Below are 20,067 nucleotides of genomic sequence, written 5' to 3'. Positions count from 1 at the left end.
TGTAGGTTGGAAGTTCCACAAGGTCACATTAGGAAAGCGAGTTACAAGGCCAGTCCATGTCCAAGAAGGGGGGCACCTGGACTCCACCTGTGGATGGGTGGGTGGAGGGAGGCACTGATGGTGGCCGTGCTGTCCACTGCAGGTCATCTCTGAGGCTTTTAGACCCGCGTCGGAGCACGGGAACTTGCAGGAGATGAGACGAGCATGACTCAAGGCACGGGTGGCGGTGGGCCACAGTAGAGATGAGGAGTTTCGCGTGGGGGCATGTTAGAGTTGAGCTGTGTGTTAGACGGCTGAGGGGCCATGTCGTGTGGACAGCTGAAGACAGCCTGGAGTTCAGGGACAGGGCTGGACGGATGTGCTCCCTGATGAGTCATCGGCACGTGGGTGGTGTTCACAGCCATGAGGCTGGAAGAGCATGAATGCGAACGGAGTCATTAAAGATAGAAAGAGAAGAATTCCAAGAACTGAGCTCCAGAACACGCTGGTATTTGAAGTCAGGAACTAGCAGAGGCGACTTTTCAGGAAACGACTAGGGAGGTAGTTAGGCTACGTGGTAGGAAACCAGTGACGCAGTGTTTTCAGGGAGAAGTAATTCATCAGGGCAAGTGTTCTTCGGAGTTCCTGTTTACTAATAATTCAGGTAGGCAGAGAGAGCTGGGAGTGCACGCTCAGCGTGGTGGAGATGTGGAGACTTACACGAGACTGCATCTGTCCGGTCTGGGGTCATGGCCCTACCTGCCCAGTGAACTTGGGGGCAGCCCAGCCAGGGATGGAACCTGGAATCACAAACTCCTGCCCTTGTGAGAAGCCTGTAGCTGCCGCATTAGAGGGACTGTCCCAGGCAGCCCTACCAGTCAGGCGGCACTTTCAACACGTCCGGGAGGAAGGAACATGACTGATCCTGGCAGGCGACGGGCATCACACCGTTCTGTCAGCATGTGGCAGTTGAGGTCATTCATGCCAGGATTTAATTTTTTCAAAGCTGTGAGGAGGGAAAGAAGCCGGCTGTGAGCGGGGCTGAGGTCACCAAGACGGGAACCGGGGCAGGAGATTCATCTGCCTGACAAGCGAGTCACTGGGGAGACGGCAGGAACTCCCTCAGGCAGAATGTTTGCCAAGACGAGTCGCCCCCCACGCCTGTATCAGACATCGGCTACAACTTAGGAGGTGGGGGAGAGGGCGGTTGCACCTGGCACCTGAACAGGTGTGACCGGGTGAGGACAAAGTCACCTGCTCTTGTCAACCTACGGGGACTGCCCTGTGACCACATGTGTTACGTCACTTAGCGGCGTTCTCACTGCACAACTCCTGTCACTGGCCATCAGAAGACCGCACAGGAGTGTACTGACAGAGCTCTTCATTTAAAATGGAGGGAAGCAAGAGAAATGACATCAGAATTCTGCAAAGGCAGGACTGCAGACTGAGCCCTGAAGCTGGTGAGTGACTGATGACCCGCTTCCTCGGTCTGCACTGTGGGCACGTGCGTTTTTTCTGCAGGAGCTAACAGCTGTCAGCCAGTAACTAAGTAGGACAATGGGAAGGGACGGCGGAGCAGCCACGCCCTGGCTTTTCGTCTGTTGACTTCTTCTGGCTGCACAGGTTTGGAACTGACATGAGCAAATCTGCCAACAGGGGAGAATTGAGTTTGAAAGTATCTTTTCAGAAAATCATTTTTCTGATTTTAGTGGAAAGATCCACCGCGTTGTGTGCACTGCCATCCCATATGATGCATGATGAGGTTAATTCTGGAATCATCGTGGAGGAAGCGTGACCCTATTCTCCACATTGGCCAGCCCTACCCCTGGCCATGCCCCCAGGGCTGTCGGACTAAGTGTTGCAGGTCTCCCAGGAAAAGCTGCCCTCGACCTTTCTTGCCAGGAGGCTCTTCCATGCCTCCTGCCGCATTTCTGTCCTTCTGGGAGAGGTGCAAGATTACAGCCTGTCCCTGGGAGATGGACCCTGCAGCCTGCATTTCCAGTGTGGCACAAGTCACGACTGTGAGTGTCAAAACTGCCGCTGAGATTCTGGCTGATACCACAGCCGTCATTAACTAACCTGTCCCTGGTATGAGGCACATGGAGGGTGCTAACTGGAAATGGGTCTTACCAGGGGACCGATGACAGCCTGCCAGAGATTTCCACCGGGTGTGAACGCCCGTGAAGGGAGCATCACAGGAACGATCGGGAAAGCTGCTTTTTACTCCAGAGAAATGGACTCATCATGGGCACATTCCACCAGCGGGGTGACGGAGCCTTTCCTCAGTTTTGAGGTGAATCCGATTGTCTTCTACTGGCGAGCAGGCAGCACATAGGGAAACGATACAAATATACTGTGCTGCTAAAAACGCAAGGTCTCAGTCAGACAGCCTGAGTGATCATCCTGCTCCCAGACGTTCTCGCTTAAAGATCTTGGGAAAGTGACTCCATCCATCCCTGCCCAATTTCCTGTGAAATGGAGATGATACTGGCACCAAGTTCACAGGCAGGCGGTGAGGGTTAAACATGCTACGGTGCTTAGGACAGTGTCGGATTCCAAATACCGGCTATTAACCGTATACGAGGCATTAAGTACACAGCATTATTTGTGTACATTGGCAGATGGACTGTATGTCTAGAGATCTGGCTTCCGCTGCAGACTTAGTACCTTATTCCTTTGTAACGTGGAGCGTTTCTGTACCTTCTGTTAGTACAGAGTTGGTAAACAGACATTTGGACACTGTTCTTGATCTGCCCTTTCCCATTTCATGGCAGACGTGGGTTAATTGCAGCCCTCTTACACCCTGAGGCCCAGGTAGGTTTTAGATGTCTTGTCCACACGTTGTTCCCAGCAACCACCATCAATTAGTCAGAACTGGCACAAAAGTTAAAACTTATTTGACCTCTCAGCTTTGGAGCATACAAGCTTTTTGGGAAATGATTGCTCTGACAGTCTTGCCCAGAGCCCTGCTTTGTCATACAGGCTCAGTGTGGTTGACAGGCCACCATCAGAGACTTGTGTGTCTGTCATAGCACCACACCGTGTTCGTGGCCAAACGTGCAAAAGGGCTCTGGTTGGCACCAGGGTCCCTGTGGGCACTTGCACTTGGCAGTGGGCTACAGCCTCTGGAACCCTTGTTGGAAGAGTCGCACTCAGAGTTCCCTGGTAAGGCAGAGGTGAGGAGAGGGCGCCTGTGACAGCCAGTGATTCTCCCCACGCTGAACCCCAAGAAGTTTGTTCTTCCCAGCAAGCCCCTCACTCCCACAGCACAAGCTCCTGGGCACCAGGTCTTATTAGCGAGATCAGAGCCTGGGCGGCATTTCCTTTTGTTTCTTCAAGAGACTGAGACAGATTCTGACTTTCACTGGATGGCAAAGAATTCACCCACAGTTACCTCTGAATATTCTGTCCCTATTACACAAGGAAAACTCTTATCTGGTGTGTTGTTGTTTTTCATCTTTTATCAACAGATGAATTTTTTAAGAATACTAGCAGACGTGTTCTATTTTAAAATGCACAATGTTCAGTAAAGGAAGACATCTGAGAATCCCTTACTAGTGCTTATCTTTGATCAAAATCGTCTTTTGCTCACATTTTGTCACTTACCTTGGGGAACAAAAAAAGTTTAAATCAGAAGGCCTTGGAGTGATGAAAATGTCGTGTGGGTATGTTTAGACTGTCAATGGTTAATGATGAAATGGAGATGAAATTTTATATATCAAAATAAGGTTCCTGTAGTCCTCAAAAATGCTGTGAAGCTAAAATCGCACCATGCCCGGTTTTCCACCTGTAACGAACAACTGGTTAGCTAAGCGTTAACGTACAGTGGCCTGGACCCCACCATGCCCCTGGTGGGGCCAGGTAGACCCAACGCCCTGCCTTTGCAGCTTGCATTATGTCCTCTGCCCTCTCCTAGAGTACAGAGCAGAGGCTACGAGTGTAGACGGCGGAGTCAGGCCTGCGATTGAATTCAGACTCCATCACTTTGCTGTGCGACTTTGAGCAAACGACTTGGTCTTTCTGGCCTTTGGTTTTCTCACCTGCTGTGGTCAACATTACATGTATTCAAGGGCTTGACATTGCTCTGGCTACAGTGATGATTATTAGACTCTCGGCGTTTGTGAACAGAGTGGTGGGGCAATACGTAAAATGTTCGCTCCTGCTGTCTTCAGGACACTATTTGAAATGCAGATGAAGACCAACCCTTTCTGAGAAAACAGGTGTGCAGTAATAAAGGTCCTCCATCCCTTTCATGCACGAAGTCACTCATTTGTGTGTTGATATCACTAGATTTCAACGCTGGCTTTGGCCTGTGGATACTCTGGCCTACGTCTAAGAAACGAGCCTCCTGCAACCTCCTCCTTTCTGGCTCAGCACACGTGAGCTGCGCTGGAGAGAATCTCCTCCAGTTACTCGTGTCCTACAGAACAGATGGAAGGAAGGCTGGCGACACTGATGTAGGCAGATTGCTCAGTCAGCGCCCATGGGGGGCTTCCGCTCCCTGCTGGGTGCTGTGTCAGTCACAGGTCCATACAAGGACTAAAGCTCTCAGAACTTTCATCTTCACACCAGACACCTGTCCGTGATCCCAGGGAGTCTCTCCTCAACCTTGTCTGCCCATTCGACAGGCTCTCTCTGGGGCCTTCTTGTCTCCTAGGATGTCACATACTAACTCTGCGTTCACGACACGACTCCTAGATCCATATTTCCAGCCCAGACAACGTGCCTGAATTCCAGGCCAACGTTTCCGGCTGTTTCTTCCTGCGTATCTTCACCAGCATGTCCTAACTGGGTTCATTAGCATGTTAGCTCAACACCAACCTGTTTCCCAACCAACACGTCCTCTGTCTGTTAGCTGGTCATGAACCAGGAGGGAGAACCAGAGGACTCACAGATCAAAAACAATAACAGTGACACTAGCATTCATTAGATGTTATCTGATAATTCATTCATTTTGTTATCTAGTGTATTGAGTCATTTATTTATCCAATTTTCACAACAGCCTTAAGAGTTAGGTCTGCCATTACCTCCGTTTTGCAGATGGGATCATTGAGACACAAAGATCATCCCTTCCTTTTCCGAGGCCACACAGCCAGGAGGCGGCACAGTCAGGACTGTCAGGCTGTCTGAGTCTGGACTACACCCTTCAGCCCTTTGGTGCATCCATCTTGAATGTACGTCAGGTTGGGGTCGTCACTGCTGAAAGCAATAGATCAGATGGCATTGAGCGGTGTTGTTGATCAGCCATTTTCATGCCAAAATTCTGTAAACATTGCAAGGATGTATACTTATATGTCCTTTGGAGTCATACAAAACCACTGGCCTTCCAAAAACAAGGTAGTTGAAGTCATTTCTGCGAAAACAGAGTACATGTGATGCCCCCAGACCCTGCGCCGTGGGGCACAGGCGTCATGGGCCGACGTGCAGAAGACGAAGGCTGGGAGGGTGCACTGGAGCCCCATGGGGAGTGGGCTTTTAGTTTTGCTAGAGGGTTTGGACTTCACTCTGTAGGCAAATAACGGAAGTGGGGGTCGGGGCATGAGGCAGGGAGAGCTCGGCATCGGACAGCATCATGACTGCACCTCCTGTGACGCTGGCATGTCCCACCTTCAGGGAACACACAGTCTTCATGGGGAGCTTAGAAAATGCACTGGCAGTTGTTAGTACAGCACGGTGACGTGTTGCTGGTGCCCTGAGAACCGTTCTGAAGCCCTCCTGACCAACCGAGGCGCCTTATGAGGAAGCCTTCCAGAAGCACGCAGAGACTTGTAACCGGAGGACTTGCGTGGTCATAGCTTTGGCTGAGAAGGATGGTTCTGCGCATCGGTGTGGCTGTTTCAAGGTGACACAGCAGACGGGGATCCTGAGATGTCTCCAACAGCCCACATGAAAGCCAGTGACCATGGGAACGGGGATAATAAGAACCGAGAGATAAGAGCGCATCGAAGAGGACGCTGGCCGTAGAAACAGCAGACCTGGGAGCATTCGCTGCACAGGAGTCTTGCTGAAATGGCATTCGAGACAAAGCGTCTCAGGTCTGGTTTGGTCCCCTGAGTGGCTGAGTATGCCGCTGACGGAGGGATAAAGAACGCACGGAGAAGACAGTGCATTTAGTCTGGGGGTGTTGAGTTAAAGGCGCCTGCCATGGGGGGGTGTGGCGGGCATCGTAACTGGGGTCACACTGGAGATGGAAGTGTGGGAACACCCGGCCTGTCCACGACATCTGACGTCAGACAGGATCTCTCAGGAGGCTCCAGAAAGCAGGAAGCGACGCACACGGAAACAAAACACAGCAAACAATGTAGACTGATGAGACACAGCTCACCACGCGAGGGGAGCACATGAACTCTGGGACCCCGATGCCTAAACTCAATGCCTGGCTCAGGCACGTTTCACCTCGTGACCTTGGGCGAGACCCTTAGCATCTCTGGGTGTCAGTCTCCTGAGCTGTAAAATTCGGTCCCCCTTGGAAGGTGTGATGCTTAAGTAAGTCACTGTTTAGAAGGCGTCTTGAATAATACCTGGTCCCCAGTCAATACAGCTTAGATTTTTGTTGTATTTGTCATTAAATACAAAGTATGAAAGTATTAAAAATGCTTTGGCCCCAAATATTGATCTTAATTTTGCATTCTATTTCATTTCTCTACTATGCCTATTTTTCTGAAGGCTTAGTATGGTTTGTTTATCTTATTCTATTCCTAATTCTAGTGGGTCCGGAAAGAAGCATTATTAAATTCACTACCTATTTCTTGTTAAAAGTAAATCTTAGGAAAGATAAAATCAATTGTTTTCTTCACAAAGCAATTACCTAATAATTTTTTTTTTTTTTTTTTAATCCTCAGAAGAGTTCTCTCTGGGCATACTTCAATGTAACCATCTGTCTCTAAGGTTTAAACTCATAAACAGTTTTCTCCAAATGGATGTTTCTCCTAGCAATGTTCTTCTTTTGCTTTTCCATTTCACCTTTCAGGACTAAAAGTACAAAAGTGAGTTTTTCATGTGTTCCAGGCATTCCGGCCCTTAGAAAAACAGCCCATCTTGGGCACACTCTGTGCCAGGAACCATGCAATTTGCTCTAAATACACAGTCTCACGTTCTTCACAGCAGCCCCCTGAGTTGGATACGACACTCGCTATACAATTAATGAGAAAAATGTAGGACCCTCTGGGAGGGGTGGTAGATGAGAGTAAATGGGGTCAAATATATGGTGATGGAAGGAGAACTCATTGTGGGTGGTGAACACACAATGTTGGTGAAGAACGACGTGGAAAGCTGGTGTTTATAATGACTAAATGGGCACCATCCTGTGGCTATCGAAACTGTCAGGAAAGGTGGTGACATACATGGCACTAAAGTGCTTTGCAACAAGGAGGCTTCTTAAAAATTTTAAGCACCAGGATTTAGGTTAAAATGTCTTCGATATTTGCCTACATTTAATCCATGATCACATGATAGGAAAGTTATATGAAATTAAAGTGGCTAAGATCCACCTACTAACTGGTCTCCTTAATTATTAATTAGGGAATGTTTAGAAGGGGATTCGTTCCTGACTGACTTAACTTTGGCAAAGAATATACAGTTAATTTATGAAATTAGAAAATTAGCTGGATGCAATCCTCGCCTATTTTATCATGAGAAAAGTAAACTCCAGCACGTTTCTTGAGTGGCTTGCTCTACATGCCACAACTAAGCAGTGGCTGCAACATTAGAATTCTGCTTTAACATGGGAGGAGGTACAGACATACCTGGCTCTTAGAGGAGACCCTGGTCTGTCACCTCACTCCCCCTGCCCCACTAAATGACCACGGCTAACATGCTGCTTCTCTCTTCCTTCCAGAAGATTTACTGGAAATAAATTATTCAGTTAACATTTAACCAACACATGATAACGTTTTACTGCTACAACAACCACGAATAGCTTTATAGAAGCTTCCACAAATTACTATAAAAAGCAGAAAATAATTAGACAGTGCAAATCAGAATTAGACTAGCAATATTATTATCTTAATGTATTGTTTAAAAGCTACATCCCCACACCAAGTCTCTCTCACTTTTTTTAGCCTCTGCATTAATCCAGCCAGAATTTGAATTAGTCCACATTAGGGCTTAATGTATTATTTATAGCTTTTTACTGGTGCTAAATTCTCATCCAAACAACTATAATAATTCTGTCAGATTTATACAAAAGCATTTTTAAGTGTATAACATATTATTATATTAAAATTTTTTTCATATGTTTTTTCATAGACTTGAGTCAAAGGAGCCTTTCCTGTCTGTTGGGTGAGTATATGTCTAAATATTTTAAATCTTGATTCTTTAATCGATTTTGAATTCCAATTAACAAGGTCTTCTGAGATGGTATTTTCAGCCATTTAATCCCATGTTCAAAGTCATAACGTATGATTGAATACATCATTTCTTCAGCAACATTGCTAGCTATGCTTTATAAAAGCTTAAGTAAAACGCACGCTAAGCTGTTCAGTGACCTCAGAAATTCAGCTAAAGAATGTATATGAAATCCTGTGTCCTCAATAAATGCCAAACAGGTTAGGCAGTATTTATTTATGTTCTCATCACGTAAACATATGCTCAGATTGGTTTTGAAACTTCATCTGGTGGTATCTCATTGTGGTTTTCATTTGCATTTCTACAATGATTAGTGAGGTTGAGCATTTTTTCATATGTCTGTTTGCCATCTGTATGTCCTCTTTAGAAAAATGTCTCTTCATGTCCTCTGCCCATTTTTTAATTGGGTTGTTTGTTTGGTGTTGAGTTCAATGAGCTTTTTATAAATTTTGGATATTTTATCAGATGTCTCGTTGACAAATATCTTCTCTCATTCAGCGGGATGTCTTTTTGTTTTATTGATAGTTTCCTTTGCTGTGAAAAAACTTGTTAGGTTGATGTAGTCCCATTTGTTTATTTTTTCTCTTACTTCCCTTGCCCGAGGGGATATATAAGTAATTATATTACTAAGGGTATAGTCTGCACATTTTCTCCCTGTATATTCTTTTAGGAGTTTTATGGTTTCAGATCTTACATTTCAGTCTTTAAACCATTTTGAATTTATTCTTGTGTATGGTGTAAGGAAGTGGTCCAGCTTCACTTTTTTTGCATGTGTCTGTCCAGTTTTCCAGTGCATTGTTTTGTACACCTGAAACTAATAATAAAATAAAATAAAACTTCACCTGAACCGCAGCTTCACTACTTCCTAGTCTGTCTCCTCATTTTTTGTACTGTTTCCTTTCAGTCTATTTAGTGTTTCTTTCCCCGTTTTCTCCAAATTTGTCTCCAAAATCTATGTCTATCATTTCTCCTTTTTTCTCTTTTCGTGTTTCTTTCTCCATTACACTCGTACTAACAGCTTCTCTGAACACAAAGCTGAAGCAAATTAAGTACGAAGTCCCCTGTCCTCCTCTGTTGGTGTTGTTCTGTTCTACTAATAATATATTGTTGACAAGAATATACATGTACTATTTTCAGGCATTTAGAACTAATTAAGAATGACCAAAGTCATTTTTAACTGATCAAACAGTCCTTGAACTGATATATTGAAACATCTGGTTAAGGGACTTTTGCACTCTCAGCATTACGGTTGATATTGTCAAGTAGAAGAAGTTGTCGGAAGATGTGATGTCTGGCTTAGAGGAAGTCATGCTGTAGTTGATGACAAAAAAAAAGTCACGTCTAGGCAGCCACTGTACCCATGCTTAATGGCCAGAAACAGAATGGGGTTACATTTTTAAACAATCACATCATTTTTTTTTATTACTTTGTTCGTGGCCTTTGAATATTTCTGTCACTCATTGAGCGTCATGGTTCCCGCTCCCCTTCTAGTCCTCATAAAAGCATTTCAGAAGGCATCTGAATCACAGGAATCAAAATAATTGTTCGGGACGCTGGGAAGGGAAAATGGAGTAGGTGCATTTATTGGAGGACATGAAAGATGAAAGGTCGTGTTGATCTGGTCCACAGAAATCATTACAGCACGCTTCTTTCCTCCGTTGATCATCAGCTGCTATTGTTAAAAACCTTTCAGCCTGAAGAAATCTTTTATTTGGAATGCAGCATGAGCTCAAGTCGTGAAGGCTGAAGTGGTTTCTCTTCATGCCTCACTTAGTGCAGCTTCTCCGAGGCATTTCCTGTCCTCCAACTGCTCTGAGATGGGGGTCGCATTTTATTGCATTCCTCTGTTTCACCAGGGCAGACCCTAAGTAATCTCTGTTTTATACATATCAGGAGTTTAGAACTCACGAGCAGAGAGTTCTGGAGAAAAAGTTTCCAAAGAAAAATGATTTATACCTCAGCACAATGGGAAGACCAGCCTGGCGGGAAGAAAATATTGTTACTCCTTAGACAGACTTAAAAGGGGTGAAACATGCAACCCAAATGGTTCTGCTGACTGGATATTTTATGTTATCGCTAAATTTCTCCATTCCCCTCCATGAAAATGATTTTAAAGGAAGTTGTCCAAAAGTATATATGAATCTGTCTCCTGACTCTGTTCAGTAAGAAACCAGGGTGACAGTGAACGTAAGGGACACACATGAGCCTACCAGACAATGGGTAATCTGTAAGAACCGTTGTTCAAATTTGTGACTTTTATGTCAGTCACTTGCCAGAGGGATTAAATGCATAGAGTGTGTGGTCTGTGGTATTAGTGGACACGTGGTTGACACATTGAATTTTTCTAGGACCCTGCACATCTCCTATACATAAATTTTAATTCTTTGTTGAATAAAAAATTATATTAATGAATAAATCAGTGCTATCACATACGTGGGTCCATTGCCAACCAGTGTCTTAAAGCACGTGTTCATATGTACTTCTAGAAATTGCTTTCACCCTTCTTGGCTCTGACACTTACAAACTAGCTTTATTAGTTTAGGCAATTTCTTAAATTTCCAAGCGTCAGGTCGTTAATTATGAAATGGAGATTAAAGAAGGTAAATGAGATCAAGCATTTAGCACTGTTCTTGGCACATAGGAATTGCTCATAAATGTTAGCTATTGTCATAATTCTAGAAAGCATGTTCATGTATAAAGCTCTAAAAAAATCAATCCAAGGATAAAACTCCACTTTTACAGGATATGCTTTGAGTTACATGTGAAAGCCAAGAGAAGCTTTTATAGTGGACAGAAAAAAATAAAAAGTGTGAATGGAATAAGCTATCAAAGAGATGACTAGCTATTCTGTTTCATATTTCAATGATGAACACTAGTAATTGTCATATAAATTTTTAAATGAAAAGAAATATTGATACATTTGAATGTGCATCTTGTCTTAATATAAATATGGGGGCAGCATTTCTCCTTTGATAAATGTGCTGCAAGAATCACGAAATAACATTTTTAAATGTCACAACATAAACTCAATTTGACTGTGCCAATAGAAAAAAGTTGTCAAAGAAAGTTACAACACAAGGAAGTATTTGCTTATGGGAAAACATCAAGGAATTGTGAAAGGAAGTGAAACCTCAGTTCTCAGACAGCCAACTCTACACCGATATCAGAGGAACTTTCTTTCATATGCACCAGCCAGTGACTGATAAAATAAGGTCAATAGGAAAAATAAATAATAAACTGTAGCCTAGCGGGAGCCCTGAAGGCTCATCCCACAGTCCGAGGCTGTTCACCCAAGGTGGGTCAATAGATGCAGTGCTTTCCACAGCCATCTAGCAATGCTCATACCAGTTCCGGAAGCCGCTATCTAGGCCATGCTTGCTGCCTCCCTGATCCTTTCCATACCCACGCTCAGGCTGCCCTTACAGACATCGCATCTGCCCTTACAGTCTCTCGCATCTCCTCGGAAAATCACTGTCACGTAACTTCCCATAGTCTCCCGTTGGGGTGCACATGGTGCAGGCAGACTCATTGACCTAGAACCGCCTTGGAGGTCACTCTTGTGAGAACAGGACAGAGGTAAAGAGAGCAGGTGTGACCTGGTGTCTGCAGCGTGTCCAGGACACACACGGCCCGTGCTCAGATGCATAAAACTCATTCAGATGTCGTCCCAGACCTGAGCCTGGGATCACACTAAATTTTAAATGTTAAATTATTAAATGATACCATTTAAATATTTAATAAGTTATTTTATTAAATATTAATAACAATGTTTTCTATTTTAAATTATTATTATAAAGGTAGCTCACATAAATGTATTATTTATGTGTAATATGTATTACATGTATAATTTATTGCAAATATACCATATAAAATATGTTTTATTACAAATATAAATTTAAATGATAGATTTAAAAACTACATTTTTCCCCCCATCTCACTCACCAAACAGTAAAAAATATCGGTTCAACAACCTGATTTTCAACATGGACTGACGCTTGAGTGCTACATGAATACTACATGGCTGATAATCTCCTCCTCCTTCAAACATTACATGTTAAGACAATTAAAACTCTCTTTTGGCAAATGATTCCTTGTAGACAGCGTCAGATAGATTCTGATTTGGGAAGGAAACTGGCAGAAAACAGGCATCGAGTTTGCACTGAGGAAAGTAGATTCAAGGTTCAAAGCTAGAAATCTTGGCGGAAAAGCAGTCTTGCCTTGAAAAAGCTCTCCACAGCTTTTTAATAAAAAGCACAGAGGAGGGAAAAGGAAGTCTCTGTTCTTTTGACGCTTGAGAGTCGCCATGTAGAGGACAAGGCGAGGCAGGGTATGAGTGAGTTCCCTGCAAGTACACGTGGCGGGTGACACTTTGCAGACCCTGCACCACTTTAAAAATATACTCCAGGCACTAAATGAAAATTTCCATGTGACTTGTTTCTTTTTACTTCTTCAGCGTGAAGTTGACCTTTTTAAAAGAAGAATTTTCATACGAACCGCTTGTATTTTGGAACTGAGTTTTTCAATTGATGAATTTTTGCATGAATGGCTTTATTATGAGAATGATTATGTATTGCTTGGGTCAAAAAAGTTTCAGAATTTTTCACTGTACTAGAATAATTTAAATAACTCAGACTAATTTGGAAATTATATGGATATAGCTCAAAATATATTACTTTTCAAGCATGGCTGAAAGACATTCAAAAACACATCAAGGATAAAAATCCCAATTATTATATTTATCTCCGTTGAGGCACGGACTCTGTGAGTCAGCCGATGCTGACAAACCCGGACCCCCAATGCCTGAGTTGTACTGGACGTGTTCTCCTCAGAGGGCCTTCATACACTATCAGCCTAAGTGTCCCTAGACGGATGAATGGATAGAGAAAAACGTGATATGTGAGATATGATCTATATATCTACATATATAATATTATTCAGCTTTTATAAAGAAGGAAACCCTGCCATTTGTGGTGACATGGATCCACGTGGACATTATGCTGCATGAAATAAATCAGACGCCAGACATAGAAAGACAAATCCTACATGCTGTCACTTACACATGGAAGCTGAAATAGCTGAACTCAGAAACAGAGAGTAGGATGGTGGATGCCAGGGTGGTGGGGAAGTGGGGAGACAAAGTTTCAGTTATTCAGGAGGAGTGAACTCTGGGAATCTAAGCCTGGTGACCGTAGCTAATAGTATGTGTTGTGTACTTGCAATTTGCTACTTAAAAAAAGTAGATCTTAAGTGTTCTCACCACACACACAAAAAGTAGCTGTGTTAGGGGATGCATAGGTTATTAATTAGCTTGATCGTGGTAGTCGTGTCACAGGATGCAACCGTGTCACAGGATGCAACCGTATCTAAATACACTAAGTAGACACAGTTTTCATTTGCCAAAAAAAATAAGATCTATAAAAGAAAAGAATGGAAAGGAAATGCCTGGTGAAAAGATCATTTTCTTTAAGAATATCAGATTTCATGAGTGATGCAGTGATGTCTTGAGATTTATCCACTGAACTCTGTGGAATCGTGGTGACGGTTTGATGAGCTAAAACCCAGGTGCAGTGTCAGAACTGAGGGAAGGCGACCAAGAAACTGACCCCGAGCTTTAAACGCACCCCTCTGGCACCACGGAACCACTGAGGCCAGTTGAATGCCTTTCATTTGATGATGTGGTTTCAGTTTCTTTAAGTCTCTAGGGAAATAGGGATAAGGAAATAGAGCCAATGTTCCCCTTCTAGAAGCCTGTTCTTTTATTTTTTAGACTCAGTGCTACCGCCAAGTTAATGACTGCATTAGCAATTGTGCTTGTTTTATGTTTTCCAAGGCCTGCAGGCGCCTTCTCTGGAGAGGGCACAAGGCTGCCATGGGCATTTCTGTAATCGAAAGCAGTCCTGCTTTCAGGCCTGACGCTACAATTGCCATTTTAATTTATCAACCTGCCACTCAGCAAAATGCTGTTAAAACATGAAAGCTGAAAGCCATCGCTTACTGCCAGACCTGTCAGTGACACTCTTCTGTACTCGTCCAAATCATTTAAACTGCCCTTGATGGCACAGACCGTATCACCCATAAATTGGGTAATCAATCATGTATGTACATAGTTCGGCAGTGGTGCCTTGGACGCATGGGTTCCAGGACACTCTTTCCAGAAAGAGGAACTCATCGCTCTTCAGTCGTGAAATACAGTAGAGTCATCAAAAACAGTCTTCCTCAGTCCTTACAACGCACAAACGTCTCAGGAAGCAGAGGCGCTGAACGTGACCGAAACAACTTTTATTTCTTCGGTGAAATGTTCTCCTCGGGGAAAGGCAAGTAATTGTAGATTACAGCGGGCAGGAAGAGAGTCTTACTTGGAAGGAAGAAAATACATGGGATCATTAAATAGATTTATTTAAGTTCTGCTTATACAGAACGCAGTGATACAGGATTTTGTTGCTGATGATACTTCAAAAGAGGGTTATCAGCATTTCTGCTACGATCCAATTCGTTCGTATAACAAAGTGTCGCGTTAAACCAAATGTCACAGTCCGTATCCGTTTTATTTTGAGAACTGGTATCATTACATATCATAACAGGCTCTCTCCCAAATCCGGATGTCAGCTTAATCATCATAAAATAAGGTGCTTAAAATTCAGTCTGTCATTTGAGATATACATATAGCACCTATTCAATCACGAAATCCATTCAACCCAATAACAAACCTGGTGTGATACAGGCTACACGTATACTCAAGATAAAATGTTGTTAACATTGTAACTTGAGTAATATTGGCCAAATAGCTGTACCACGTCATCTCTTACCCTTAGCAGCCCTCACCACTTAATTATTTTTAAAAGGCAAGTGTAGGGAGAAGTCCTTGAAAATCTGGAGGATTTGTGGTCCCTTCGTGTCACACAGTTCAAAATTAGCTAAATGAGTGTATAGGCATCAGATACCCTCGCATGAGAAAATAAGTAATTGCACTTGGCATGCCTGAACTCTGACATCTGAGAAGAGCTGATCGTAAGTGACATTGTGGAATCAGACTTCCAGCCATCGCAGCTTTGACGGGTGTATCAACTCAGACAACTACCAGTGTTTCCTACAAGTGCCATTGTCAAAAATGAGAGTTTTGTGAAGCGTCAGGTCCCCTTGCAAAAGGTGAGCCTACAGTCTGACTGATGAAAGAAACACATAGTGAGTGTCTACACGAGGAAAATAGAAATGGTGGCTCAGATTATTTCGATGTCGTATGTAGAAATACTGCATGAAGATGGTGCTATTTATTCAATTTGAAATAAGGTCTTGGCCTCCGATACTTTTAAAATCTGTCCTGAGAACAGTCACTCACTAGAAATAAGTATGCAAAATAAAGAAAGGGCTTTGATGTCATTCATTTGAAATCAACCCACCTCAAGGAAGGAAAACTTAGCTTCCTTGAAGAGAATAAATCACGTCTCCTTTTTCTAACTTCATAAAACATACCTAAACCTGACTTTCCCATGGAATCATACTTGACTATCTAAGTAATTCCCCGGCAGTGCAAACAGCACACTCTCCTGAGAGGGTTCAAAGTATTGATGAGCCTTTATTTTCTGTTGTTCAATGAATCTTTTTTGAGTCTCATGTAGAGAAAACAAATATTATAAGTTTTTTTAATACTGGAAAACAGAGACAGAGATGTAGTGTAACCTCCATAAAGACACACAGCATATCAGCAGCCATAATGCAATCCAGCCTGAGGCTTTTGCTGAAAAAGATGTTAATTTCATGCATACTAACACTTTACACCCTCTCTTTCGAGTTCATATTTATTTGAATCATCGCGAACACCTAAATAATAGCTTTAATTATTGAGGAAAACAGTTATGTACATAAAAAAGTCATTTGTTGCCGTTAGAAGCATTGTGAATCCCAGACTGGCATATAAAAGTCTTGGCAAAGTTTTAAAGGCCTCGCTTCCCAATTAAACTCTTCATCCAGCCAAGAATGACTGATCTTTATTTTATCTATCTGAAAATATGATCTTTTCCGAGTCCAGAATACTTTTTGATTCAAAAGATTTCCTACTTAACTCGGCAGAACAAATCAGTTATCACAGTATAACCGACCACTGCCAAATATTAGCAAAAGCCAGGCATGGCTTACGCTTCAAGAGCTTATCAGGGGGAAAAAATGCTTTGAGCAGCTATATTTTGGCATACTAAGGTAGATGCTTAAAAAGAAAAAAAAAGAAAAAAAAGGAAAAAAAAATCACCCTTCCCCCCCAAATGTTTCATGTTTTTAGAAACCTTATCGTTTCTTTGGTGAAATTTTTACAGGGTCACCTTCAGAACTTACCATTAGAACTTACCCGCAGGCCTCGTTGAACTTCAAAATGACCTAACAGGTTTGACTCAACGATAGGAAACCCTTGACTCTAGCTTTCCGTTGGCTTCAGCGAAAAACGTGCTAGCAAAGATGGAATGCTTGAGGAGACATTTATCCCAGATATTGGCTAAATTATCGTGCCAGTCAGGCAGCATTTCAATGGAGTGTGTGTTATACCCAATTGGATACTAAAACTCCTGAAAGCCTTTCAAAAAGTGAGGCTCTCCAGAGAAGTCACGTTTAAAATGTGTTCCTTTATCCTGGGCCCCTGGTTAACCACAGTAATCGCAGTACACCTGGGGCAGGCTAAGTCCTCCAAATTTCGTGGAAGACCACCAAGTCACAGATCAGGGAGTGCACAGTGAGTCAAAGCATTTGTCCATAATTTTCTTCGGTCTCCAGGTTGGGGGCTGCAGCTCTGGAGAAAGAATGCCCTAGCGCTGCTTCCCTTTCTGCAGGGAGCCGCTCTCCAGTTCCGCGAAGTGCATCAGTTCACTGTCTGAAGAGTATCGTGAGTGAGTGCAAAGTATGATGTGATAACAATGTCAACTGCCGCTGTGAACTGCCTATGACACAGGGCGTGTGTCTGAATATGGAGTTTCCTCCCACATGCCAAAGATCACAACTCGGAATTATCATTGCTGGGGAGTTTAGTAAGGTGTTTAGACATTGATTTTTGACAATGACAGGTGAAGAGGGCAGTGCCCAATTACTTAGACTTAAATATCTCATATGTTGAGGAGTTCTGCAGTTCGCGTTATTTTTGAGAACACTGTTAATTGATTGACGTTTAAATCTTCAAAGTACAAACCAAGGGTTAAAAACAGAAAGGGGATGTTACGATGCCATTTCGTTTTCATCGAATCTTCGTTCCCAGGATCTTTATCTTTATTTCTCTGTATCAGTTATATCTGTATGAGATTTATTCAGTGCCAAATGCTATACGAGTCTTATCGCTGGGTGCAAAGCAAGATACCAAACTGCTTCTCATAGTGGCTTCTCATAGTAAAACGGTGCCAGTCCGTGAACTGTCTTTTACTGGTCTATGACTAGTGACATACAAAAGGAAGAGTAAGCACATAGAAACTTCGTAGCATTTCGATGCTGCTGTGACACCTAAGTGTGCAGTTTTGTATCTTAGGACATTATCAGCCTGTGATAGATTGGAAATTTTAAAAATAAAAACTGGTCCTTCAACATAACAAACTGAGAAGCCTTGGACAAGACTAAGCCATTGTGTTTAAGGACATTCTCAGCTAATGAAGAGAATAAAAGCAAAGAAGCTGGCGTCTGTCACACAGGGCACTGCTTGGTAACTCCAGTCTGCTAAAGAAGACAAAGCTTAAAGAGGCAAAAATCTGTACTGTAAGGTATGACTTGATCACTCTTGAGAGACATGCTGTGAACAGAAAGTTCTGGGGCTGTGCCTACGTGATGAGTTGCGTTTCTCTTTGGAAGGACGGTGGTAGTTCCACTGGACTGCACGGAAGGGGTATGTTAGGAGAGACACTGCGGGACATAACTGAAAAACTAAACACTAACCACATTGAGAGAAACTGGAAGGCCCTGACTACATTTGAACGTTTCTTCAGCTCCCCTCTACGCATCCCCCCACTCCCCACCTCCTTTTTCTTCCCTTCAGACTTTGACCTGATATTAATTTCCTCTCTGTGGTTTCCATTGGCTTGTTGTGTTGTTCTTTTTTCAAATGAGATTAAGGCTGAGTTCCTTTCTTTTTCATCTTTCCTCTTTAACAATGAAAGCATCTAAACCTCGACATTTTTCTGAGTTGCGTTCTCACTGTGCCCCATGAGTTTTGGAAGAAGCGTTCTTATTTCTTCCTAGATAATAGGAAAGTTCAATTCCGATTTCCTCTTCAATCCTGCATCAGTGTGAACAGAGACCAAGAAACTGGCACTGGTGGTGAAGGAAAACGCAGCCCGGGGCAGGTGCCCTCCTTCCTAAAACCCGCATGTGAAAGCTAAATGTTATGTTTTGACCATGTAGTTTGACCTGAATAAGATCATGAAATTTCAACTTGGAAGATCTCCCAGAACTATGGAAGGCATTAATTCTTTCCTCTGCAAAATCCCTAACAGAGGGTTTTCAGGCTCTTCTTGAGTCATCTGTATTTGTCTGTAGCTCATACAACGCTTTGTCATGCTATCTTCCCTCTTATGATTCTATTGTCTTTCCCAAATTACAAGCAGCCCAAGGTATTTGAAACTCCTTGTTCTCTTTCTTTGTTACATTTAGCAGGAACATTCTTCCTTGTAATTACTACTCTTTAATACTTTAATGCTTCTGGAGCCACGATGAATAAATTCAATGCCTCTAACACTAGAAGGCCTTTCAAATATTTCTACAACTAGCAGGCTTCCTCCCCAAAGCTTTTTTTCTCTAGACCAAACATCCTTATTAATTCAGCCATTTTCATTGTTTTGAGGCTTCTTGCCGCTCTAATTTCCTTCATTTGTATGTATTCCAGTGGTTAAAATTCTTCTGCAACTTCCCTGAAACACACTAAACTATTTCTAAGGGTGTCTCAAAAGTGAAAGTCCAGTGGAATTCTTAACCTCCTTTCCTAAAAGACTCTACAGTTCATTTCATTAGCTTTATGGTAGTGAAACCTTAGTAGTGAATATTGACAAAAACACCTAAATATTTCTTACACTGATATCTGGTAAGTCATAGACACTGTGGCTTCTGCTCTGGACTTTAGTTGGTCATATCAGTGCCTTGGTTCTCCAATTTATAAAATCAGTATAATATTCATACTAACTCAGGATTTGTAAGGCAGTTAAATAATTTGACATATGGATATAGCACCTAGAACAGTGACTGAGGCATGCTAAGCATTCAGCAAATGTCAACTGTTAGTATCATTGTTACTATTATTCCTTCTGACCTCAGTCTCCTACATGCATAAGCTAATCTCCACCAGGAAGAGCACGGGCAGTTGATATCTTTACCTTTGAAGGAAAACTCTTTAGAAAAATCATTATAATCCAGTAAGTTAAGTAATAATAATAATAATAATAATAATGATGATGATGATGATGTCAACTGCACCGACTATGAAAGGTTTCCTGAGAAATAGGCAGCACGCACCCTTTGACTGCATGTCACACACGGTCAGTCTCCACCATGGAGGCTGCAAGGCTCGTATCAGTCAAGGTTGTCAGGAGACAGGAGACAAGACAGCACCACACCAGTGGTTTGCACAGGAAAATGTCATATGAGGAACCATTAACTAGAAAATGTGGTTGACTACTTTAAAAGGGTAAAAGAGACTACAAAGGAATATTAGAATAAAAAATGTCGGGAAGCACTACTGTTTCTGTGGCTGAGGGAGAGAGTCCAAGGAAGAAACCATCTGGACGTGCC

The 20,067-nt window shown here is 42.8% G+C and overlaps 1 protein-coding gene across 13 annotated transcripts in view; it reads left to right on the top strand.

The window, feature by feature from the left end:
- The window catches only part of RALYL (RALY RNA binding protein like), a 499,528-nt gene that overhangs the window by 415,570 nt on the left and 63,891 nt on the right, over positions 1-20,067 (top strand). For all 13 annotated transcript variants that reach the window (XM_033126911.1, XM_033126900.1, XM_033126901.1 and 10 more), the window contains one exon: positions 8,227-8,259. In XM_033126911.1, the coding sequence (XP_032982802.1) occupies positions 8,227-8,259 (33 nt within the window). The remainder of the gene's footprint in view (positions 1-8,226; positions 8,260-20,067) is intronic.

The sequence above is a fragment of the Rhinolophus ferrumequinum genome, chromosome 14, assembly GCF_004115265.2.
Source record: "Rhinolophus ferrumequinum isolate MPI-CBG mRhiFer1 chromosome 14, mRhiFer1_v1.p, whole genome shotgun sequence".
NCBI classification, from domain to species: Eukaryota; Metazoa; Chordata; class Mammalia; order Chiroptera; family Rhinolophidae; genus Rhinolophus; species Rhinolophus ferrumequinum.
The sequence above is the reverse complement of the archived record's forward strand: the minus strand, read 5'-3'. Positions and strand labels throughout refer to the sequence as shown.